Source organism: Tripterygium wilfordii, chromosome 6 (genome assembly GCF_013401445.1).
Source record: "Tripterygium wilfordii isolate XIE 37 chromosome 6, ASM1340144v1, whole genome shotgun sequence".
NCBI lineage: Eukaryota > Viridiplantae > Streptophyta > Magnoliopsida > Celastrales > Celastraceae > Tripterygium > Tripterygium wilfordii.
Window position 1 is genome coordinate 3808563 of NC_052237.1, and position 23138 is coordinate 3831700.

The 23138-nt window shown below is 37.9% G+C and overlaps 3 protein-coding genes, 1 non-coding gene and 1 pseudogene across 5 annotated transcripts; 3 read left to right on the forward strand and 2 right to left on the reverse strand.

The window, feature by feature from the left end:
* Positions 1-1267: 1267 nt before the first annotated feature.
* Positions 1268-1368, forward strand: LOC120001169. Its single transcript, XR_005468771.1, has one exon. It is a non-coding gene; the product is annotated as a small nucleolar RNA R64/Z200 family (small nucleolar RNA).
* Positions 1369-1580: 212 nt separating this feature from the next.
* On the forward strand, positions 1581-3108 carry LOC120000519 (glutathione S-transferase T3-like). Its single transcript, XM_038848626.1, has 2 exons — positions 1581-2061; positions 2442-3108. The coding sequence occupies exons 1-2, from the start codon at positions 1627-1629 to the stop codon at positions 2982-2984; spliced, it is 978 nt and encodes a 325-aa protein (XP_038704554.1). The 5' UTR covers positions 1581-1626; the 3' UTR covers positions 2985-3108.
* A 190-nt stretch (positions 3109-3298) lies between these two features.
* On the reverse strand, positions 3299-4552 carry LOC120000610 (putative nuclease HARBI1). The gene has a single exon (XM_038848734.1). The coding sequence runs from the start codon at positions 4550-4552 to the stop codon at positions 3299-3301; it is 1254 nt and encodes a 417-aa protein (XP_038704662.1).
* Positions 4553-7797: 3245 nt separating this feature from the next.
* On the reverse strand, positions 7798-12374 carry LOC119999738 (protein kish-like). Of its 2 annotated transcripts, none has more exons than XM_038847466.1 (6): positions 12220-12374; positions 11558-11601; positions 11362-11468; positions 10469-10503; positions 8228-8333; positions 7798-8066 (listed from the first exon to the last, which is right to left on the reverse strand). In XM_038847466.1, exons 2-5 carry the CDS (start codon positions 11558-11560, stop codon positions 8266-8268), a joined length of 213 nt encoding a protein of 70 aa, XP_038703394.1. In that variant the 5' UTR covers positions 11561-11601; positions 12220-12374; the 3' UTR covers positions 7798-8066; positions 8228-8265. The 2 variants fall into 2 exon arrangements, with proteins under 2 accessions (XP_038703394.1, XP_038703395.1); XM_038847467.1 differs by having other exon boundaries at positions 12119-12348.
* Positions 12375-14157: 1783 nt separating this feature from the next.
* LOC120000278 lies at positions 14158-22678 on the forward strand (annotated as a pseudogene).
* Positions 22679-23138: the final 460 nt, after the last annotated feature.

The window sequence follows — 23138 nt, forward strand, 5'->3', positions numbered from 1 at the left end:
TCATTCTTTCCTCCAAACTCCATTGCTTAGACTTACTAACTTGATTATACCAAGAACAATGCTAGAGATCCCAAAAATTTAGCTCCCGAAAGTCCCCCAAATCTATGTGACATTAAAATAGTCATTGATTAAAAACACACACGTAAGGCCCACTTCATATCCAGCACTCCAAATTAAATTGGGGTCTTTTGAGGGTCACTTTTTGGGAGTCTCAAGCATTATCCTTATACCAAATACTTAGTTCCAAACAAACTCAAACTCAAGAATAAGTCTTAATTAAGCGCACACTTAAACTTGTATTAGTTTTAATTGAGCCAAAACTACTCAACTTGAGTCCGCTCAACTTCAGCCCTTATTGCTATAACCCTCGATCTTAAACGCTAAATCCTAAGAATCCAAGCTAAAAGTATAAAACATTTTTTTTGGATATATGATATAACTCTAAAATCAATCAGTGAGGCGCGCACATACAAAATTTTTCATCTGACAACAGAATAAGTTGGGTCAAAGCCCAACGTGTGACTACAAGAGTGTTGCTCTCAGTGAAAATCAAACTCTAAGAGCAAGTCCAACGGGTAGTGTAAAATAAGTAAAATCTTATTTTAGGTTATGATTTTTCACTTTTAAGCCTTCCAACCGGTTACCAAAAACCTTACTCATTTTCAACTTTTCATTTTTCCTAACTCAAATCTCGGGTATGTGTGATCTTACCTATATAATATTTTAACTATTTTTTCTCTCTCTTATCTATAGCTCCCGCGAACTAAAAACTCTCTTCTTCGCCGCTCCCGCGATACACTCCAACTGACGACCACCGTTCGCGAGAGAGATTGAGGTTTGGATCTGAGTCGGCGGAAGAACAAGAGAGACTGGGGTTCAGATCTGAGTCAGCAAAAGAAGATCCATTGCCGAAGACCTTGTCTGAAGACGAAACAGCGTCCGATCTACTTGCTCTGTCGATCTACAACAGGTCTGTCTTCTACCTCTTCTCATAATCTTTTTGTTTTGAGTGGTTCACCTTCTTCAATCTTGTTGGGTATGGAGGGTTTTGGTCTTCAAATTGATTGTTCAAGAGTATACAATGTTTTGCTGTTTTGTTCTCGAGTTTGTTAATGGTTGCTGTTTTGTTCCGACTGATGAACGTGAGATATTATGAGAGCCATCCATTCTCCATTTGCTTTTCCAGAATCCCCAATTTCTAATTTTTTTCTTAAATTTGTAATGGTTGTGTTATTCTTTCATTTCTAGTTCTGTTATTTAGCTGATTCTTCTGCAATGATGAGTTCATGAAACAATTCACATGTCAGACTTCAGAGATTCCAGCAATGGAATCAATGAGAAGAGAAATTCATCTTTTCTGAGCAAAAGTATGAACTGTAGCATTTTTTCCCGTGCAAAAGTGTTTTTCTTTTTTGATTAGTACATTCAATTTTGAAATTACTTGTATTGGATGATGAGAAAGTGCAAGATTGTAGAAATTCTGCAATTGTAAATTGGAGAATCATTAAAATGACAAGACTTGGCAAATATGGTAATTAAATTTGGTAATGATAGAGAATGGTGGAAATTTTCAGGTGGAAATTTTCCTTTGATGCATCTTTCTTTGTCTTTCATTATTCTTCGTAGATGGATTCACAAAACAATGCTTATTACACCAGTCTTTTAAGTGGAGGATCAACCATCGACGATCCCTTTCTTACCAATGAGCATAGTGAAACTAATGAGGATAGTCCTACCGTGCCTCAATTCACCAATACCCCTTCCATTGCTAGGAGGGGTCAACGGGGAACCAACTTTGCAATTGAGGATGATTTATTGCTCATTTCCGCATATCTTAATACTAGCTTAGATCCGGTGCATGGAAACCAACAAAAGCTAGGCGCCTATTGGGAAAGGATTGAAAATTACTACAATGAAAACAAGCAAGATGTTAATATCGTTCGATCCAAAGTCTCATTGCAGCATCGTTGGAGTACTTTACAAAGAGAAGTTAACAAATTTTGTGGACATTTTGCGAAAATAGATGGAAGACAGCAGAGTGGAGTGACTGAACAAGATAAGGTATTAATATTTATCAATAAGCAATTCCTTTGTTATCTGTCTCACTATCAATTATGGAATCTTCTGATTGTTAATCTGCTGAGAAGCTGGAAACTTTCGCATGCTTTAGTATGATTACTTTGTTATTGTTTTACATGTTATGCTTTACTGCAGCTCCTCTCATACTTTGTAGTAAATTTTCTCAGCAGAAAACTTTCGCATGCTTTAGTATGATTACTTTGTTATTGTTTTACATGTTATGCTTTACTGCAGCTCCTCTCCTACTTTGTAGTAAATTTATGCTTCCTCTGCCTTGGTTTACATGTTGTGCTTCCTCTGCCTTTGTTGACTTCAATATATTATTTTAGTTTACTTGCATTATTTGCATCGTGCAATTACAGATTATGCAGGCTCAAATAATGTTCAAACAATTGGAAAGTCATTCATTCCAATTCTTACATTGTTGGTATCAACTGAGACATCACCCAAAGTGGATGATGGAGAATTCTTCAAGGAAGGCCAACAAGAAAACAAAGAATTCTAGTCCGCAATCCTCTCCCCCAACAACTCCTGATTCAATAAATCTAGAAGAAGATGAAAATGTGCCCAGCACTTTCGATGAGTTAGAGCGACCACTTGGTAGAAAAGCATCGAAAGAACGCCTCCGCAAAGGGAAGACACAAGCTACCAGTGCTTCTACAACTTCTTCAGCAATGATGATAATAAAATTTGACGAAGAATGCACAAAAAGAGAAGCCCGATATGAGAGAGCATTCTCACAACAACAAGAATTGATAGACATTGAGAAGAAAAAATATCGTATCAAAGAAGCAATGGAAGAGGAAAGAATCATGCTTATGGACACTGCTAGCATGCCTCCAGGTTTAGCAACATATTACGAGCGTCGCAAGGCAGAAATATTAGCTAGACAAGGCCTTGATTGAACTCTGAATATGTTAATTTTTAGCTTAATGTTTATATGTATTAAACACTATTTAAGTTCTGACCTCATATGTATGAACTGTGGGTTTAATTATATAATGGATAGTTCCAACTGTTTGTATATGATCTGATTGCATTCATAACTTTTAATATAAGCACTTAAATTACTAGTCAATACAACATATATAATTTATATTGCTAATACACCGAATTAAACAAAGCACTCGCACAACATTAAAACAGTAATACAATTCACCACTTGAAGTAGTAGCCTAAACAAAGCACTCGCACAACATTAAAACAACTACTAATATAATTATTCTCCACCATGTAATTGCCAAAGATGTTCAACAAGATCTGCTTGCAATTGAGAGTGACTCTGCCTATTTCTAATACGATAATAAGTGTCAACGTACTCCATAGTTTCAGGTATGAGTGAATGTGAAATATTTGGCGGCGTATACCCCTCAATTGTATCGTAATTGAAATTGATACCATAATGGTCTCTCTCATCCTCAACGATCATGTTGTGTAGTATTACACACGCTCGCATAATATCCGATAAAGTATCAATCTCCCAATAAAGCGCCGGTCCACGCACGATTGCAAAACGGGATTGCAGTACCCCAAATGCTCGCTCAACATCTTTGCGAGCCGATTCTTGAGCTTTAGCAAAGAATTGCCTCTTATTACCTTGTGGAGCTGGAATAGTCTTGACGAATGTTGACCATGATGGATATATACCATCAGCAAGATAGTATCCAATCGAGTAATTGTTGCCATTAATTGTGTAGTTTACTGGAGGAGCACGACCTTCTGCAAGTTCATTGAATAAAGGAGATCGATCCAGCACATTCAAATCATTTAGGGATCCTGGTAAACCAAAAAAGGCATGCCATATCCAGAGATCTTGTGAAGCAACTGCTTCTAAAATCATGGTCGGTTCTTGAATATGACCAGTATACATACCTTGCCAAGCAGTTGGACAATTCTTCCACTTCCAGTGCATACAATCAATACTACCTAACATTCCAGGGAAACCGCGTCTTTCGTTCATAGCTAATAACCTAATCACATCCTCATTGTTTGGCAATCTTAAATATTGTTCATGAAATAAAGCAATAATTGCTCTAACAAACCTTTTGACGCTTTCAATAGCAGTGCTTTTGCCAATCCGTACGTAATCATCTACAGAATCTGCAGATGCTCCATAAGCAAGAATCCTAAGTGCAGCAGTTACCTTTTGAAGCGAAGACAAACCAGGCACGCCAATAGCATCTCTTTTTTGCGCAAAATATGGATCAAATCCTTCGACGGCAGATAAAATTCGGAGAAATAGAGAACGATTCATTCGAAACCTCCTTCGAAATATGTTGGGAGGGTATGTGGGTGTCTCAGCAAAATAATCACGATAAAGTCTTTCATGACCTTCAGCTCGACCACGATGAATTACAGCATGACCTGGCATAGAACCACGGCGTGCAGCTGGACGATCTTCTTCCTCCTCCACGATTAAAGTTGCGAGCAGAGAAAAATCGTCGTTGACAGTATCATCCTCCTCGAGTAACATATTAACCAAATGATTATGGCGAGACATATGGAAGATTATCTACTTGCAAGAAAACAGAGTGTATAAGTGAGACTAGGATTGAAAGTGAAGTGAAGTGAAGTTCATATGGGAAAGTAGCTTATTTATAGCCAAATGCAAATGTGTTGTGGTAGCTTAAATGTGTGGTGCAGAATAAATCATAGAATGGTATAAGAAATGTGTGGTGGTTATTAAGTGAAATATGTGGTCATGAATCAATGTTTGAATGGTATCTGAAATATGTGGCCGTGAATAAATCATGGAATGATAACTGAAATGTGTGGTGGTAATTAAATGAAATATGTGGTGGTGAATAAATCATGGAATGGTGGTGATTAAATTTTTGGTATCCGAAATATGTGGTGTTGATTAATTAACACTTTAATTTTTTTTATACAAATGATAATACATAACTATATTTATACAAAATATCAATATTAATTTTTTTAATTTATAATTATATATAATGATGACATTATTAAAATTAAGACAAAATTAGTTGCATTTGTTATAATAAGTTAAAGTTGAAGGTAGTTAAAAGTAGTTATGTTGGAAAATATTAAAATATTTGATGTGATGTTAAAATTGGGTATGTGGTTGGAAGGATGTTAGAAAACTGGTAACCTAAAACTGTTTTTTACTTAAAATAGGGGAAACTGTGTTACCAAAAATAAGTAATGGGTTGGACTTGCTCTAAGGACCTCCCAAGTTCATACAATTTAACTCCAGTCCCCAGAGATGTTCACCAACTAAGCTGTCACCCAATAGATTATTTAAAGCCATTCTAATGCAGATCCTTACAGCATCTCCAATGCTAAAATAAATATCAAGTACTTCAAAGCCATTCTCTCTCTTCTCTTCTATCCTGGGTGGCATAATTTAATTGGGTGAGTGGGTCCCATAATATATTTTATTCATCAACACTTCATACTTTCCAACACTTCAAACTCATTTATCTATTTTCTCTTTCTTTCTTTCTATCATCTCTCTCTTACTTTTTATCATCTCTCTCTTACTTTTCATCACCTCTATCTTCATTTTCATCACCTCTCTCTTCCTTTTCATCATCTCTCTCTTCACTATTCATCAATTATATCTATACTTCATATTTCAAGTGTCATTTTCCACAACAACCTATAAAACAAGTGTCATTATCAAGAAAGTGTGTTTTCAAGTGTTCATTTTAATCCATTATAGAACTCTAGCACTCTAAATTTTCCATAAAGTTCACTTTTGGATACTTGAAAAATAGTTTTCAAGTGTACATTGGACATGCTCTTAGTTTTAGTATAACCGAGCCAAGCATACTTGGCTTGAGCCCACTCAATTGCAGCCCCTACAGTAACTGGAATATTTTTTTCGGCAACCACTCCAATCAAGATAAGTAGAAACGACAAAATGAAACACATTGTTATCTTCGCTCTCAAGCATTGGTCAATGAAAGCAAATGAAAGTTGTCTACACAAATGTTTCCGTCTTTTTCATACCCTTTCATCGTCTTCAACGTGCCTTGCCCGAGACAGGGTGTTTTTACTACTAGGCACGAACATACAAATCAAAGCACCTAAATGGCTAAATCATCTAATCCACGTTAATGGCAAACTGTTATATCTTGTTTTATGCGTCACTAAAGGTGAGTAAGCCACAACAGTCTATTATGACAGGATATGTGATCTGTCTTCTTCCTTATAATCCTTTATGTGTAAAGGGATCAAGTATGCATACATGTATGTATGGAGTCTTATGAGTGCTATGGATTCAATACCTACAAAAGGACAACATGATTATGAATTTTTTTTATAACCGAGAAATACGACGACATACAAGTGGGCTTAAACTTGGACCGTCGGATCTGCGCGCATAAAAGTTTCCCACTTGACGACTAGGTAAGTTAAGGAAAAGCCTAATGAGTGGCCACAAGTGTATTGCTCCAAATGAGAATCAAACTTAAAACCTTTCGAGTTCATACGATTTAGCCCCTGAGATATTTACTACTAGATTATCACCTAAATGGCTAACAACATGATATATGATGCCAGCGATAACGCACATTTACTCAGAATTCATTCCAAAGAAAATTCACAGAAGTTAAAGGCCATCCCAAACAGCTATCAAATGGATTATGTACCTAGAAAAGTTTGGTAACTTTGTGATAAAAAAGGGGTTCCTAACTCTTGTTAGGGGAAAATGAAAGAGGATATTCCAAAGAGGTTACACAAGTACAGACAAAAAATATCAAATAAGAAAATAATTTTAAAGATGTATCAACATTTCAATCTATATTCCTTTCTTGTACACAATAAAAAGATCGATGAATCAATACTCTAGCAGATGCAAGCAATCATGTAATGAAATTCTATCCTACTGTAATTTAGTATCATACCCGCCACGATGCTACCATATCACCACAGACAAATATCACAACAAATCCATCGTTGTCAATATAATATTTATTCTTATGATCTTCCGTCATTTCTCTAAACATCATCCTGTCTACTACTAAAAATATATCCCTCTCTCTCATAAACGGGAAAAAAAATAGGGAAAAAAGAGAGTAGACTATCAACTATATAAGAGCTGGCAATACCTGTAAGCTCTTCAGCTTTCTTCTAAAAGCATGGGATTCAAGGACCTGGAGGAAAATGGGATGAGGGCAAGGAGTTTTCGGTATGAAGACTACAACAACAGAAGGGTGTTCCTGAGGAGCTACCCTCTTCACTGGGGAGAAAGCGAAGAAGAAAAAGAAGAGATGGTCATCCATACCACCACCATGAGCAGCACTGAGAAGAAACCCATAAAGAAGATCATTTTGTCTGTGGTTCACTGGGGTGGAGGAAAAGTTGTGGTCCTGAGACGATTCAGGCATAAGGTGTCGGTATATGTCATTGCTTGTATCCCTGTTGGCTTGAAGTCCCGTATTGCCCTTTTATCCGCTTGACGTTCCTGCTCTATTTCTTTTTCATACTTTTCTTTGCATCAAATATATACCACAAGTATATATTATACAATAAAACGCATGATTGCATTAATGGCACATACTCTTAAAGCATATAGCATGGTCCTAATCCTACTTATGGGAGGGGATACAGTAAGTCTGTTTTTTGTCACAAACACATGCACTGATGCACCCATTATGCAGTCCTTAGCTCTTAGAACTATACCTCAATTCATACTTATCATATTACATATGTTGTCTGCCACACGCAACTTTAGTTTCTCATACTTCATTTGAATTAATAAAAATTTATTAAGAGGATGAAATTGAAACTCAGTTGCAGGCAGCCAGACAAATACAACAGCTACAGCAAGAAACACAAGCAAACTGCACAGCTTAAGATTACACATTCAAACATATTACTAGTAGAGTGAAAATTGGAAAATTGGTACAATAAATTTTCTTCTTCTTTTTGGTAATTTCTTTATCTTACGCAGGTAAACCAACTTTAATATAAAAGTTCACACCTCATAGCACTTCTCTTCGATTCATGCTTTCAACCTATGAAAAACAAGTTGAAGAAAAAAAAACACTGTTATGCCTCCAAAATGCGTCAGCAAACAGGTACACTTCATAGAAGGAGCAGGGGGGACATTTTGTAAGTTAACATCGAATTTCACTGGGTCAAAGAATCTACCCGTTGAAAGAAAGAGAAAGCTTACTTCTGAATATGTGGACAAGAGTCACAGGATGTTTGAACTCAAAAAAAGATTATTGACACGCCCATCGTAAAGCATCCTACAGCCATCCAGGGGCTCAACCGCTCACCTGTTTTTGCAAGCACACAGAAGCGTGTCAAGCCAAAGTGGAAAGCATGCTAAGTAGCAAGTTAAAAAAACTCATAAAAGAAGAATGATATAGTTGTAATTGTAAGACATAATTCCTCTCCAAATTTCCTATTCAATACTCTCTGGAATTTCAAGGTCATATGCTGAATAATCCATACAAGGGGGAGAATCAAACTCAAAGGGAAACCAAAAATCAAGTTCTAAAATCAGAAGGAACCAGAACATAGAATATCAAAGGATATTTGGGAACTGAATTCCTTTTGAATTTTAGTCAAGGGCCTCAAAAGTTTCTGCCAAATTACACTTTTAGTTTTCAGTCAATTCTTTGAGTAATAATTCAAAGTTTAGTTCCAAGGTAAGCATTTATTATCCTAAAATCCAGATTGTTTTTAGGGTCCATAAAAAAGGCTTCCTGGCATTTATTTGAAAGCATGAAGAAATGAAATGAATGGCAGCGCCATGTCTATTTAAGGGGTTGGACTCCTCCCACACTTCATTCTACCACAGAATTTCCATCCATGTATTATTTTATTCCGTTATAATTTCCTATAGCAGCATCACTGAATTGGTTGGTGGGTACTCTACTCAAGCTGTGTCTGTTACCATTTACCAAAGATGTAATTGTCTTTTCCTAGTTAAATATACATTGTATCCAGTAACTACACCCAGTAGCATGGGAAATAAATACCCTTGAAGCAACTTACATTTTCAGAAAGGCTACAAAATAGGCGAAGACAATTGACTATCTATAAATTCTTAAGCCCAGGTCATAGTTAAAGCATTCCATCATGGAAAATTGAAGTCATACAAACTAATTGGCAGTATAGTTTCCGGGCCATCCACTAGATGACTAAACTCTTCCCGAACTTTACAATCGTCCCAAAAATTGAACACCATAGGTTTTAACAACTCGTGTGGAACTGTCAGTATCCAATTTTCACTCAAAGCGTGACAAGAAACTTTAATGGTTCGCTCGAAGTTTGGCTGAACGGGGGATTTCAATATCATTTGGAGATACACGACAAGAGAAGAAAAGGACAACCCAATGCACAAGCCTCACTTAGCGGAGCCAAGGTTTGAAAGGGCAAATGGGCCTCAAATCTTCATTGCAGAGAGGTTGTTTCTGTGGTTGGAATCTAAATGCCTAGTCTGGGATGATGTGAAGCAACTTTACCATCATGAAAAGGTTTGCCCTTGCAAGAGAAAAAAAGACATTTTAAAGAACCAATTTCAAACCATGGATTTCATCCAAGTATCACCACACTCAGTTTCATCAATTCTCATCTTCTTCTTTTTTTCTTCTCATTTTTAGTTCTTCACCATAAAATTCAAAATCAAACAGTCCCCCACTGTCATGTCACTCGTTAACCACCACCTCATTATCATCATCATCTAATCCTTTATCCCAAACAATATCAACTACACGAATTTATATGAGAACTAGTGAGAATTCATCGCATGAATTCTCCTTCGTCATACATTCCTATTAAAAGCTACACTCTCGACCAACATTATATATTACATGTCACTTCTTCACTTCCATCCATGTCTTTTTGGATCATCTTCTTTTCTTTGTAGTTTGTCACTATGTCATCAACATCTCTAGTCTCTACCCAGTAGTCACTTGAATTATATATTTTAAAAAATAAACTATATGAATTCAAATTTCTTTCCCACACGGATTTTCATATTTAACGTCCCCTTTTAATAATTAGTAAAAATATTCTTAAAACTTCTTGCTTCAATCAGCACCCTTAAAACATACAACGACGACTTTCTTGATCAGCATGCAGATATTGATAAAGATCTTCCTTAGCTGATTATGATATCTTTTAGATGGAAATTGAGAGAAACTAATCCCATCTTAACCAACATCCATTTCCCTATCCTCCCAAGAACCAAATGAAACAATAACAACAAAAGAAATCTATAATTAACTGACTTGTAATTCGTGAATACACCCCATGCACCTCACCCTTGCATTATGTAGAGACTTCATAGAAAGAGTGCAAACATATAAACATCGAAGGAAAATAAAAAATAAATAAAAAAAGCTAAAGAGAACAAAGCACACTAACGCCCATAATGGCCAAGCTTCAAAGTAGGATAACCTACCTATTCTTGCTGCCTTCCAAAAGAAACCACGAAACCTGTCCAGTTAAACATATCAGGATGTCAAGAATATGATCACTCCCTAAATGAATCACCACTACCAACAACAACCTAATAGTGGTCCCATGACATCATTAACTCGCAACTCAACTAATTAACTAAAGGAATTATAACACCAGAACTTAAAGAAATCTTCCTCATTTTAGAGAGAGGATGAGAGAGCGGTCACAAGACTACACTTACATATTTGATAGCCAATGGTATCACCAGAGCTGACCATCCACTAGTTATTCACAAGAAATAGATTAAATGATGTCATAGGGTGAAAACTTGGGGTACCAAAATTTTCACATAACCAATGATTCATTTTAGAAATGCCAAAAAAGAGCCAACAGAGTAATATCACTTTGAAATCAGACGCTACGTTTGGCACTAGAAATCTCAACTAACGATAACTGAAGGCAATAAGGCATAAACTAGTCTTCACGGTGCTTGAAGCCTTATTTATGTCTCAAGAAAGGATGATGCAATTGTTATCTGGGCGTGTAACAGCCATTATAATGTGTTATAATGTGAAAGGTGAATTTATAACAAAGTCATGTGTGAGAATGCTAGCCCATGTGTGATGTGTCCTGAATCTAATTGATAAACAATTATGCATGGTGCCTTTAATTACATTAGGTTGTCAATCATGTAGAAATATGTGTATCAATAATCTGCAAAAGTCACTCTTGTGATTAGCTTGAATTAACTCAAACCATACGACAAGCATAAAAATTGTCATAATCCATTGAATAGGGTCTAATACTAAAATATGAATAAGGGAAATAGAGTTATCAACCATCCTCCATAAGTACCTTGAAGATAAAGACGACAGACAACAAGATGAAACATACCCTGTTCTCTGCTCAAGGATTGCTGGAAAATGCATCTTTAGGTAAGTGCAAGTACAAATTCCCAGCAGCACGACCGTTAAAAATGAATGGAAATTGAACAGAGCAGACTGAAAAGCCAATAAATACCATGTCAAAAGTTCCTGTTAATGGGAGCACAACAATACATTCCCAAACTTCACTTCCAAGGATGCCTTACCATGTCTAAATTTTTCTGAAATGATTCCTTTACTTCCTTTGAATCTAGAAATAAAGAGAAAAAAAAAGTTAATTAAAAATATATATTTAGTCTAAGGCATAGGACAATATTCAAATATGCAAGGACTCTGCAAACCCTCTTTAACATGAAACCATCACAACTGGGACAGGACATATGAGCAGAATCTATTTCGTCTAAGCAATGTCCAAAATCTGAACGCCTTGTCTAATTTCCTAAAAGTTCTTGCATGCATATTGAACAATATCTCACTCTGAAGAAACTTCATGTACAAGACACTCGGATTCCATAAGCAATGCATCCACTAATAATAACAACTTTTTTAGAGCGATGACATAACCAGTTATAAAAATCACTTATTTCAAACAGCAAACTCAACCCTAATTCATGAGATCTCATATTCCAATCCCATAAATCAACATTTTAATTTCCACATAAATCACAGTTTAATTCTAATGTAGAGTTCCAATTTCGCTTCCCTCTTGCAAAACTTAGATAGCACAAAAAAAATCTACATAGAAATTCTAGCTATAAAATGCTTACTCTTTCCTTTTCAATCTAAAAATCGCAGATCATAGCTTCGTCAACAACGAAAAATCACGAAGCGAACTCCCGTACGGATCACGAAGAAAGCGGAAACTTACAAAAAATCAATGGATTCCGGATCAAGTAGAGGCCGCCGCTCCAGCCAGGACCAATTCACTTCGGTTCTTTCTTCTTTTCTTCTTCCCAATTGGGGCTGGTGGAGATGAGTACTTCTTATACTCACGTTCTTTATTTTTTCCTAAGCACGTTATTAGTCTGTTTACAAAGTAAAACGTTCGGTTACACCTTAAATTATAATTTCCGAATCCGATATTTTTATAAATATTTTTTAGTATTTTTTTAATGAATATATGGTTTAATATCTTAAGCTTACATATTAATTTTAGATAATTAATTGCATTTAACAAGCCTTATAAAAAGTTATTTAGACAATTTATTTGGATCTGGTTCTTTATCATTGTTAGAAGAATTGATATAGTTGAATTCAAGCTCGAGCTAGACAATTTCACCGTTGTTCCTTTGTACACGTTAAGAGATCAGCTAATTTTGTTGCCCATCATTTAGTTAGATTGGTTCATACATCTTGTCAAGATGTTTATTTGATTGAGCAGTGTCCTCGTTCGGTTATGTCTTATGTAGAAACTGATTTGCTTTAATGAATATCTCTTTTTCTTTCTCAATTTTTTTTGATATAGTTCAAATTTAAAGTGATTGATCTAAATCAAATGACAACTTTTGTTAGTTGGATTACACTTCTAAAATTGAGTTAGGACACTAATCAAATTACTTAAAAAATTATGTATGTGCTCACAAAATAACACATTTCTTATTTTAGGTTTTGAATTGAAGTAAGTGAGTGAATAATAGTTTTGTTGGTGAATTTCTGTGGGTCCAAACCGTACATACATGAGAGGTATTGTGTTTCGATTCTCATTGGAGCAATACCCTTGTGATCACACGCTAGACTTTTAGTCAAACTTGTTATATCGTCGGGTGGAAAACGCATATCATATCGAATCAAATATTTAAACGATAGACTTGTATGATATCATTATCGATTAAAAAAAATTCACACTCACTCTCTTAGAAATGTAAATGAGTCCAATTTCAAATAGGAAATATTCAAGTTCAACCAACAACAAATTAACACGAGAACCACGAGTAGCTTAGATGACACTCTTGTGTTGGTATCCCATAGAGGTCTCGAGTTCGAGTCTTCCTTCTCCTTCCCCTGAAGTTAAAAAAAAAAACAAGAAATTAACATATTTATAATCTCATTACGGGCAAAATATGTCAAACATCACACATCCTAAACTAATAAGTGAATAACCATGTCATCCAACCCAATTACCAAAAATTGTATTGGAATTGTGAATACATTTAATTTTGTAGTAACGAGACATAAGGAAGGAATTCAAAAGAATAATGCTTGAGACCCCCAAAAGACCCCCATTTAATGTGGAGTGTTGGATGTGAAGTGGGTCTCACATGTGTGTTTTTAATCCATTGCTATTTTAATGCCACACAGATTTAGAAGATTTTTGGGTTGATATTTTGGGGGTCTCTAGCATTGTCCAATTCAAAATACCAATATGTCTTGTCTTTTATTTTTTTTACATACGTGGATGAAATTTTAAAAAACTTAATTTGTTATGAAAAAAATGTCATTGCTTAATCGAGGTAATCCCAACATAGATCTATGCACAAGTCTTTCACAAAAGGTTTATATATAGATATAATAATGCTACACATACCTCAAAAATTGTGTCTAATTATAAACTTCACCACACGACTTGACATGTGAAATATTGATTTATTATGAACACATATGTAGAGTGCATTGATTAAATTTCGCTCATCATAATCATTCAAAAAACCCCATAGGCCCATAAGGGGCCCACTTAATCAAGGTTCTGAAGGCCTTTCTAAATCTGAACCCTAATTCACAAAACGGACTTTCTTGGGAAAGAAGATTCAAAATTGGAACGACATCGTTTAGATGCTGTGTTGACATTTGCATACGGCGGTGGCCGCCTCTCCTTGGTCCTCGCTTTACTTGTCAAAGTTGTCATCGATCACTTGATAATTCCCGATCGTTAGCTCGCATTGACCAGGAAAATAATCCGTTGAGACTTGCAACGAAGTGTTGCTGATACAGAAATTCTCGTTCAGAGGTAACTTCCATCGCTACTGCTATTGTTATTGTCTCTTTGGTAGTCATTTGATGATATAAAAATAGCAGACGTGACTGCCTGTTTGGCAGGGCGGCTCCACAAGCGGAGCCACTGTGCCAAACAAGCCACTTTCCGTCAGCGGATCCGCTGACGCAAAAGAAGCTCCCATACTTTAAATTTCCCAATGTGTGGGTCCCACACTTTAATATAAAGTATTACTATTTAATGATTTAGATATAATTGTATTCTAATAAAAATTATGAATTAATTATATTTATGCATTTATAATTATTATAACAGTAAATTTAATATTAAAATAAAATAATTAAAATTTAAAAATATAAATAAAATATTTATATTTAAGACTTTTAATTTTATTTGTGTTTAATTTTAATACATAATGATAAGTTAAAAAATACAATAAATGTAAGAAAATTAAGTTGATTAATTAAAAAAATACTTCAAATTAATTTTAAATATAAATTATATTTGATTAATTAAATTAATACTTAAAATTAATTTTAATAAGAATTATATTTATTAGATTACTTTTAATATAAATATAAAAAACTTATTATAATACTTTATTTCAATCGTTTTTCCGCTAGCATCAGTTTTTAGTTTACCAAACACTTCACATCATATTTTACAACTTTAAACTTAGTATATTTTTCACAACATTTCCGTTAACATTGAAAATCAATTTTTCCGTTGTGCCAAACGGAGCCTTAAATCTCGGTTAGAGTTTAAGCCTCACACTGTTTCTTAATATTCTTTCATTTTCTCTGCGATTCTAGGGTTGGTTAAGATTCAATTTGAAATATCGTTATGGCGCATCTGGTTGGTGGTGCGGAGGGACACGCCCGATTCAAGCAGTACGAGTATCGAGCCAACTCTAGTCTGGTCCTAACCACCGACTCTCGACCGCGCGACACCCATGAACCTACTGGGGAGCCTGAATCTCTTTGGGGAAAGATTGATCCCAAATCTTTTGGTGACCAAGCGTACAGGGGCAGACCTCCTGAGTTGGACGAGAAGCTGAGAAAATCTAGGAAGAAGAAGGAGCGGGATCCCCTTTCTGAACATGTTCCTAGCAGGCAGAGCAAGAAGCGACGTCTTAGGGAGGAAAGTGTTCTTACTGCAACAGAGGAGGGGGTCTACCAGCCAAAAACCAAGGAGACCAGGGCTGCCTACGAGGCCTTGCTCAGTGTCATTCAGCAGCAGTTGGGTGGACAGCCTCTCAATATAGTTAGAGGTGCAGCTGATGAGATTTTGGCAGTTTTGAGGAATGAAGCCGTTAGGAACCCTGACAAGAAGAGGGACATTGAGAAGTTACTGAACCCAATCCCAAACCATGTGTTTGATAACCTTGTTTCACTTGGGAAGCTTATTACTGATTTCCAAGACGGAGGAGATGCAACAGAGCCTACTGCTGCGAATGCTGATGAGGCCCTGGATGATGACGTTGGTGCAGCTGTTGAGTTTGATGAAGAGAATGAAGATGAGGAAGAGAACAGCGATCTTGATATGGTGTCTGAGGACGAAGAGGATGATGATGATGTGCTGGAACCAAATGGGTCTTCAGCTATGCAAATGGGTGGTGGAATTGATGATGATGATACACAGGAAGCAAGTGAGGGCATGGGTATTAATGTTCAGGATATTGATGCTTATTGGCTTTAGAGGAAGATCTCTCAAGCTTATGATCAGCAGATTGATCCTCAACAATGCCAAAAGCTTGCAAAGGAGGTGCTTAAGATATTGGCGGAAGGAGATGACAGGGAAGTTGAAACTAATCTCTTGGTTCATCTCCAGTTTGATAAATTTAACCTCATCAAATTTCTGTTGTGGAATAGGTTGAAGATTGTGTGGTGCACCCGGTTGGCTAGAGCTGAGCACCGGGAAGAGAGGAAGAAAATCGAAGAGGAAATGGTGGGTTTGGGTCCTGATTTGGCTGCAATTTTGGAGCAGCTGCATGCCACTAGGGCCACTGCCAAGGAGCGGCAGAGAAACTTGGAGAAGAGTATTAGAGAAGAGGCTCGGTGCTTGAAGGATGAGAGTAGAGGGGATGTAGACAGGGATAGGAAAGGACTTGTTGATAGAGATGCAGAAGGTGGTTGGTTGAAAGGCCAGCGCCAGCTGCTTGATCTTGAAAGCCTGGCTTTTGAACAGGGTGGTCTTTTAATGGGGAATAAGAAGTGTGATCTTCCGGCTGGATCTTATAGACAACATAGCAAGGGATATGAAGAAGTTCATGTGCCAGCATTGAAGCCAAGAGTAGTTGAAGGCGAGAAGTTCGTAAGGATCTCCGAAATGCCAGAATGGGCACAACCTGCTTTCAAAGGAATGACCCAGTTGAACAGGGTGCAGAGTAAAGTCTACGAAACTGCTCTTTTTAAAGCTGATAACATTCTCCTTTGTGCACCCACTGGGGCAGGGAAAACTAATGTTGCAGTGCTTACCATACTTCAACAGATTGTCTTGCATAGAAATCCGGATGGTTCATTTAACCACGGTGCTTATAAGATCGTCTATGTGGCACCTATGAAAGCTCTTGTTGCTGAAGTTGTTGGCAATATGTCAAATCGATTGCAAGCTTACGGGGTAACTGTGAGGGAGCTAAGTGGAGACCAGTCATTGACCCGGCAGCAAATTGAAGAAACTCAGATCATTGTTACAACCCCTGAGAAGTGGGATATAATTACTAGGAAGTCTGGAGATCGCACGTACACTCAGCTCGTGAAACTTCTTATTATTGACGAGATTCATCTTTTGCATGATAATAGAGGTCCCGTGCTTGAAAGTATAGTTGACAGAACTGTTAGGCAAATTGAAACCACAAAAGAGCTTATTAGGTTGGTTGGATTGTCAGCAACCCTTCCCAACTATGAGGACGTGGCATTGTTTTTGCGGGTTGATCTGGAAAAAGGCTTATTTCATTTTGACAATACCTACAGGCCTGTGCCTCTTTCTCAGCAGTATATTGGAATCACAATAAAGAAGGCACTGCAGAGGTTCCAGTTAATGAATGATGTCTGTTACGAGAAGGTAGTGGCTGTGGCAGGAAAGCATCAGGTCCTTATATTTGTCCACTCAAGGAAGGAAACGGCCAAAACAGCTTGTGCAATTCGAGATACTGCCCTTGCTAACGATACTCTTGGTCGATTCCTGAAGGAGGACAGTGCAAGTCGTGAGATTCTTCAAAGTGATACAGATATGGTCAAGAGCAATGATCTTAAGAATCTCTTACCCTATGGTTTTGCAATTCATCATGCCGGGTTGACAAGGGGTGATCGACTGCTTGTGGAGTATCTTTTTGCTGCTGGACATGTACAGGTGTTGGTTTCCACGGCAACTCTTGCATGGGGCGTAAACTTGCCTGCGCACACTGTGATTATCAAAGGTACCCAGATTTACAATCCAGAAAAGGGGGCATGGACTGAGCTAAGTCCTCTGGATGTTATGCAGATGCTGGGTCGTGCTGGAAGGCCTCAGTTTGATTCCCATGGTGAGGGGATAATCATAACTGGCCACAGCGAACTCCAGTACTATCTTTCTTTGATGAATCAACAACTTCCCATTGAAAGTCAGTTTGTTTCCAAGCTGGCTGATCAATTGAATGCTGAAATTGTTCTCGGAACTGTACAAAATGCCAAAGAAGCCTGCAATTGGATTGGGTATACATATTTATACATCCGTATGCTGCGAAATCCCACACTTTATGGTTTAACACCTGATGTTCTCACAAGAGATATAACTTTGGAGGAGAGGAGGGCTGATCTGGTAAGCTTTGGACCTTGAATGTGGGCTTTTCATTGGTATATGGACATCATTGTCATTTGCGTGGTCATTTGGACATTGCCTCCTCATTTTTCATTTTCATTCCCTTCATTTTTTTTTGATCTCTAATCATGCATTTTTGTATCTGAAGTAACTTGTTATTGTCTTTTTTTGTTAGACATTTCTATTCTTTTCTTCTACTCTCTCTTGTTCAGTTTCTGAATGACCTATTAATGTTGTGTCAACGGTTGGAGGAGAAACTGATTTTTTTTAAACTTTTAATGGCGTTTTAGAAATTGAATGTTTTGTTACGAATGATTATGAAATTAGTTATTCCCCTTCATCTAATGAGGAAATTACTCACTTCAATCATATATTTGGCTTTGGATGTATGTTTTTTTTTTTACTTTTTGAGTGACATTTTTTTGGGGTAAGGCCTTAGAGGCAAGGGAAGGGCGATTTGACCTTGGAATAAATACAAGGGGTGGGGGGATGTTTAGGTGTGACATCCAACAATGAATTTGAGGTTGAACTTACTAATGGGTGTATCTTCAGCTATGTGAGGCCAAAAACACTTGCCATGTGATCCAATGTTGCATTAGATTTGGCTTTGGATGTATGTTTCTGTGTATCCAACAATGAATTTGAGGTCGAAATTACTAATGGGTGTATGTAAGTTTACTATGTAGCAAAAAATACTTGCTATGTGATTATGCGATACTATCTGCATTTATTGCATTCTTGATGAATATGTGTATTATTTTTCAGTCACTGCATATTTTCTTTTGCTGGACTTTATGGTCATGGTTATCTATGATAACCGATTAATGTTCTTTTGATGTTTCCTGCAGATTCATTCTGCTGCGACCATCTTGGACCGAAACAATTTGCTTAAATATGACAGAAAAAGTGGATATTTCCAGGCCACAGTCTTGGGTTGAATTGCTAGTTACTACTACATATCCCATGGAACAATATCCACATATAACGAGCATTTGAAACCAACAATGGGGGACATAGAGCTGTGTCGGTTGTTCTCGCTCAGTGAAGAATTCAAATATGTTACCGTGAGAGAGGATGAGAAAGTGGAACTGGTAAAACTTTTGGACCGTGTTCCCATTCCTATCAAGGAAAGCGTGGAAGAGCCTAGTGCCAAGATTAATGTTCTGCTCCAGGCATATATTTCCCAATTAAAGCTGGAAGGACTTTCATTGACATCAGACATGGTGTTCATTACTCAGGTTTGTTTTCTTTTTTCTTTTTCTTCTTGGCTTGTTGTTTCCTACTTTGTTGCTGGAGTTTAACATTTAGTTCTTTCTTTTGTCTGTTAGAGTGCAGGTCGGCTTATGCAAGTGCTTTTCGAGATTGTCTTGAAACGAGGATGGGCACAACTAGCGGAGAAGGCCTTGAACTTGTGCAAAATGGTCAGCAAAAGGATGTGGAGTGTCCAAACACCTCTTCGCCAATTCAATGGGATTCCAAATGAAATTCTTATGAAGATAGAGAAGAAAAGTCTGGCTTGGGAAAGGTATTATGATCTTTCATCACAGGAGATTGGCGAGTTGATTCGTTACCCCAAGATGGGCAGAACACTCCACAGGTTCATCCATCAATTCCCGAAATTAAATCTTACGGCGTATGTTCAGCCAATTACTCGTAGTGTTTTGAAGGTTGAGCTTACAATTACCCCAGATTTTCAGTGGGAGGACAAAGTTCACGGTATGTGGAGCCTTTCTGGGTCATTGTGGAGGATAACAATGGGGAAAATATTCTTCATAATGAGTATTTCATGCTGAAGAAGCAGTATTTTGATGAAGACCACACATTGAATTTCACAGTGCCCATGTCTGAACCCTTAACCCCCTCAGTATTTCGTTCACATTGTGTCAGATAAGTGGATTGGTTCGCAAACTTTTTTGCCTGTTTCGTTCAGGTACCTTATTTTACCTGAAAAGTATCCTCCCCCAACAGAGCTATTGGACTTGCAGCCTCTGCCTGTGACAGCATTAAGATATCCACCATATGAAGCTATTTACCAAGACTTCAAACACTTTAATCCTGTCCAGACTCAGGTCTCCACTGTGTTGTATAATACAGATGACAATGTATTGGTTGCTGCCCCAACAGGGAGTGGTAAAACCATATGTGCAGAGTTTGCCATATTGCGGAATCATCAGAAGGGACCGGAGAGTGTTATGCGTGCTGTGTATATTGCTCCTCTTGAAGCTATTGCCAAGGAACGCTATCGTGATTGGGAGAGAAAGTTTGGCTAGGGTCTGGGATTGCAGGTGGTTCGATTAACTGGGGAAACTACCTTGGACATGAAACTACTTGAGAGGGGGCAAATTATCATTAGTACTCCGGAGAAATGGGATGCTTTGTCCTGCCGTTGGAAGCAAGGGAAGTATGTTCAGCAGGTTACCCTCTTTATAATTGATGAACTCCACTTGATTGGAGGTCAAGGTGGACCTGTGCTGGAGGTGATTGTTTCTAGGATGAGATACATTGCAAGTCAGGTAGAGAATAAGATCAGAATTGTAGCTTTGTCAACTTCTCTTGCAAATGCCAAGGATCTTGGGGAATGGATAGGGGCAACCTCACATGGACTTTTCAATTTCCAGCCAGGTGTTCTGCCGGTTCCCCTGGAAATACACATTCAGGGAGTGGATATTGCCAATTTTGAAGCAAGGATGCAAGCAATGAGAAAACCTACATATAATGCAATAGTGCAACATGCGAAGAATAGAAAGCCAGCCATTGTGTTTGTTACTACGAGAAAGCATGTTCGGCTCACTGCTGTGGACCTGATGACGTATTCAAATGTTGATGGCATGGATACACCGGCTTTTCTTTTGCGGTCTTTTAAAGAGCTGGAGCCTTTTATCAGCAGAATTCATGAGGAAATGTTGAGAGAGACTTTACGTCATGGAGTCGGTTACTTGCTTGAGGGTTTGAGCAGTTTGGATCAAGAGGTTGTGTCGCAGTTATTTGAAGCTGGGTGGATTCAGGTTTGTGTTATGAGCAGTTCAATGTGTTGGGGAGTGCCATTAGCAGCACATTTGGTGGTGGTGATGGGGACTCAATATTATGGTGGGCGTGAAAATTCTCTCACAGATTACCCAGTTACAGACCTGCTACAGATGATGGGCCATGCCAGTCGACCTCTGCTAGATGATTCTGGGAAATGTGTCATCCTTTGCCATGCTCCTCGGAAGGACTACTACAAGAAGTTCTTGTATGAAGCGTTCCCTGTGGAAAGCCATTTGCACCATTTTCTCCATGATAATTTTAATGCAGAAGTTGTGGCTGGAGTTATCGAGAACAAGCAGGATGCTGTTGATTACCTTACCTGGACTTTTTTGTATGGGAGACTCACACAAAATCCAAACTACTACAACCTACAGGGAGTGAGTCACAGGCATCTTTCTGATCATCTTTCCGAGCTTGTTGAGAACACATTGAGTGATTTGGGAGCATGTAAGTGTGTTGCCATTGAGGATGACATGGACCTTTCTCCTCTGGATCTTGGGATGATGGCATCTTACTATTATATCAGTTATACCACCATTGAGCGTTTCAGTTCTTTAACTTCCAAAGCAAAGATGAAGGGTCTCTTGGAGATTTTGGCTTCAGCTTCTTAGTATGCTTTACTCCCAATTCAACCTGGGGAAGAAGAAGTTGTTCGAAGACTAATCAACCACCAGAGATTTTCCTTTGAAAATCCTCGAGTCATAGATCCACATGTGAAGGCAAATGCCCTGCTTCAAGCCCACTTCTCAAGGCAAGATGTTGGGGGGAACTTGGCACTGGACCAAAGAGAGGTTCTCCTCTCTGCTAGCAGATTGCTTCAAGCAATGGTCTATGTTATTTCGAGTAATGGCTGGCTGAGTCTTGCTCTTCTGGCAATGGAAGTGAGCCAAATGGTAACACAAGGCATGTGGGAGCGGGATTCCATGCTTTTGCAACTTCCACACTTCACAAAGGAGTGGGCCAAGAGGTGCCAGGAGAACCCTGGAAAGAAAATAGAGACGGTGTTTGATTTGGTGGAGATGGAAGACAATGAGAGGTGTGAACTCTTGCCGATGACTGATTCACAGCTACTGGACATCGCAAAGTTCTGCAACCAATTTCCGAACATCGATATGTCATACGAGGTGCTTGATGGTCAGAATGTGGGGGCTGGAGACGATATAACATTGCAGGTCACTCTTGAACGGGATATGGAGGGAAAGGCAGAGGTTGGGCCGGTGGATGCTCCCAGATATCCCAAAGCCAAAGAAGAAGGATGGTGGCTTGTTGTTGGTGATGTCAAGAGTAATCAGTTGCTAGCCATCAAGAGGGTGTCCCTTCAGAGGAAGTCAAAGGTGAAGCTTGAGTTTGCTGCTCCTGCTGAAGCCGTAAGGAAGTCTTACACGCTCTATTTTATGTGTGATTCATATCTGGGTTGTGATCAGGAATATAACTTCACGGTTGATGTCAAAGAAACAGGCGGTCCTGTTGAATACAGTGGCTGAGAGTAAATTTATGGTGGATTTCGACCTCTTGGCTGAAAATTGTGCAGGGATGAATTTTTTCTCCTTTTATTTGCTTTTGATTTTCCAAATCATATCTCCTTTTATTTGCTTTTGCCTTTCCATCATACTTGATGTATGTTGCTGGTAAAATGACTTTTGCTTCGTTTGCTGTGGCTCATAGGTCTTATAGATTCCACAAGTTCCGTATCAGATCAATGGCACTAATTTGAGGAGGTAGAGAATTATAATTACAGTTATTTTTCTTTCAATCAAATGCTACTCTCTATTTGTAAATTTGATCTTGTGTAGGATTGTAGCTGGATAGCAACAATTCCTCTCCTTTCTTTTGGTTGCTCTCTGCTCACTACTCTTAATAGGTAAGCTCTCTGTGATTAACATACACTATATCACCCAGTTTGTTATGTATATCTCTGTTTTGCTCTTTTTCCTTTTTAGTCATGGGCTGGTGGGGGGCTGTTAAATCATGTGTTTCACTTAAAACGAACTTCGGGTGACCATATTGACACAAGTAATTTGCTTTCTTTCTTT

What these genes read in the sequence shown, in the direction of transcription:
- LOC119999738 (XM_038847466.1), bottom strand. An exon ending in ATCCTTGAGCAGAGAACAGG is followed by an intron (nt 10,504 to 11,361) that starts GTATGTTTCATC and finishes TTAACTGGACAG; the next exon opens with GTTTCGTGGTTTCTTTTGGA. An exon ending in TTGGAAGGCAGCAAGAATAG is followed by an intron (nt 8,334 to 10,468) that starts GTAGGTTATCCT and finishes TTGCAAAAACAG; the next exon opens with GTGAGCGGTTGAGCCCCTGG.
- LOC120000610 (XM_038848734.1), bottom strand. Translation starts at nt 4,552, where the DNA reads ATGTTACTCGAGGAGGATGATACTGTCAACGACGATTTTTCTCTGCTC.
- LOC120000519 (XM_038848626.1), top strand. Translation starts at nt 1,627, where the DNA reads ATGGATTCACAAAACAATGCTTATTACACCAGTCTTTTAAGTGGAGGA. An exon ending in GAGTGACTGAACAAGATAAG is followed by an intron (nt 2,062 to 2,441) that starts GTATTAATATTT and finishes GTGCAATTACAG; the next exon opens with ATTATGCAGGCTCAAATAAT.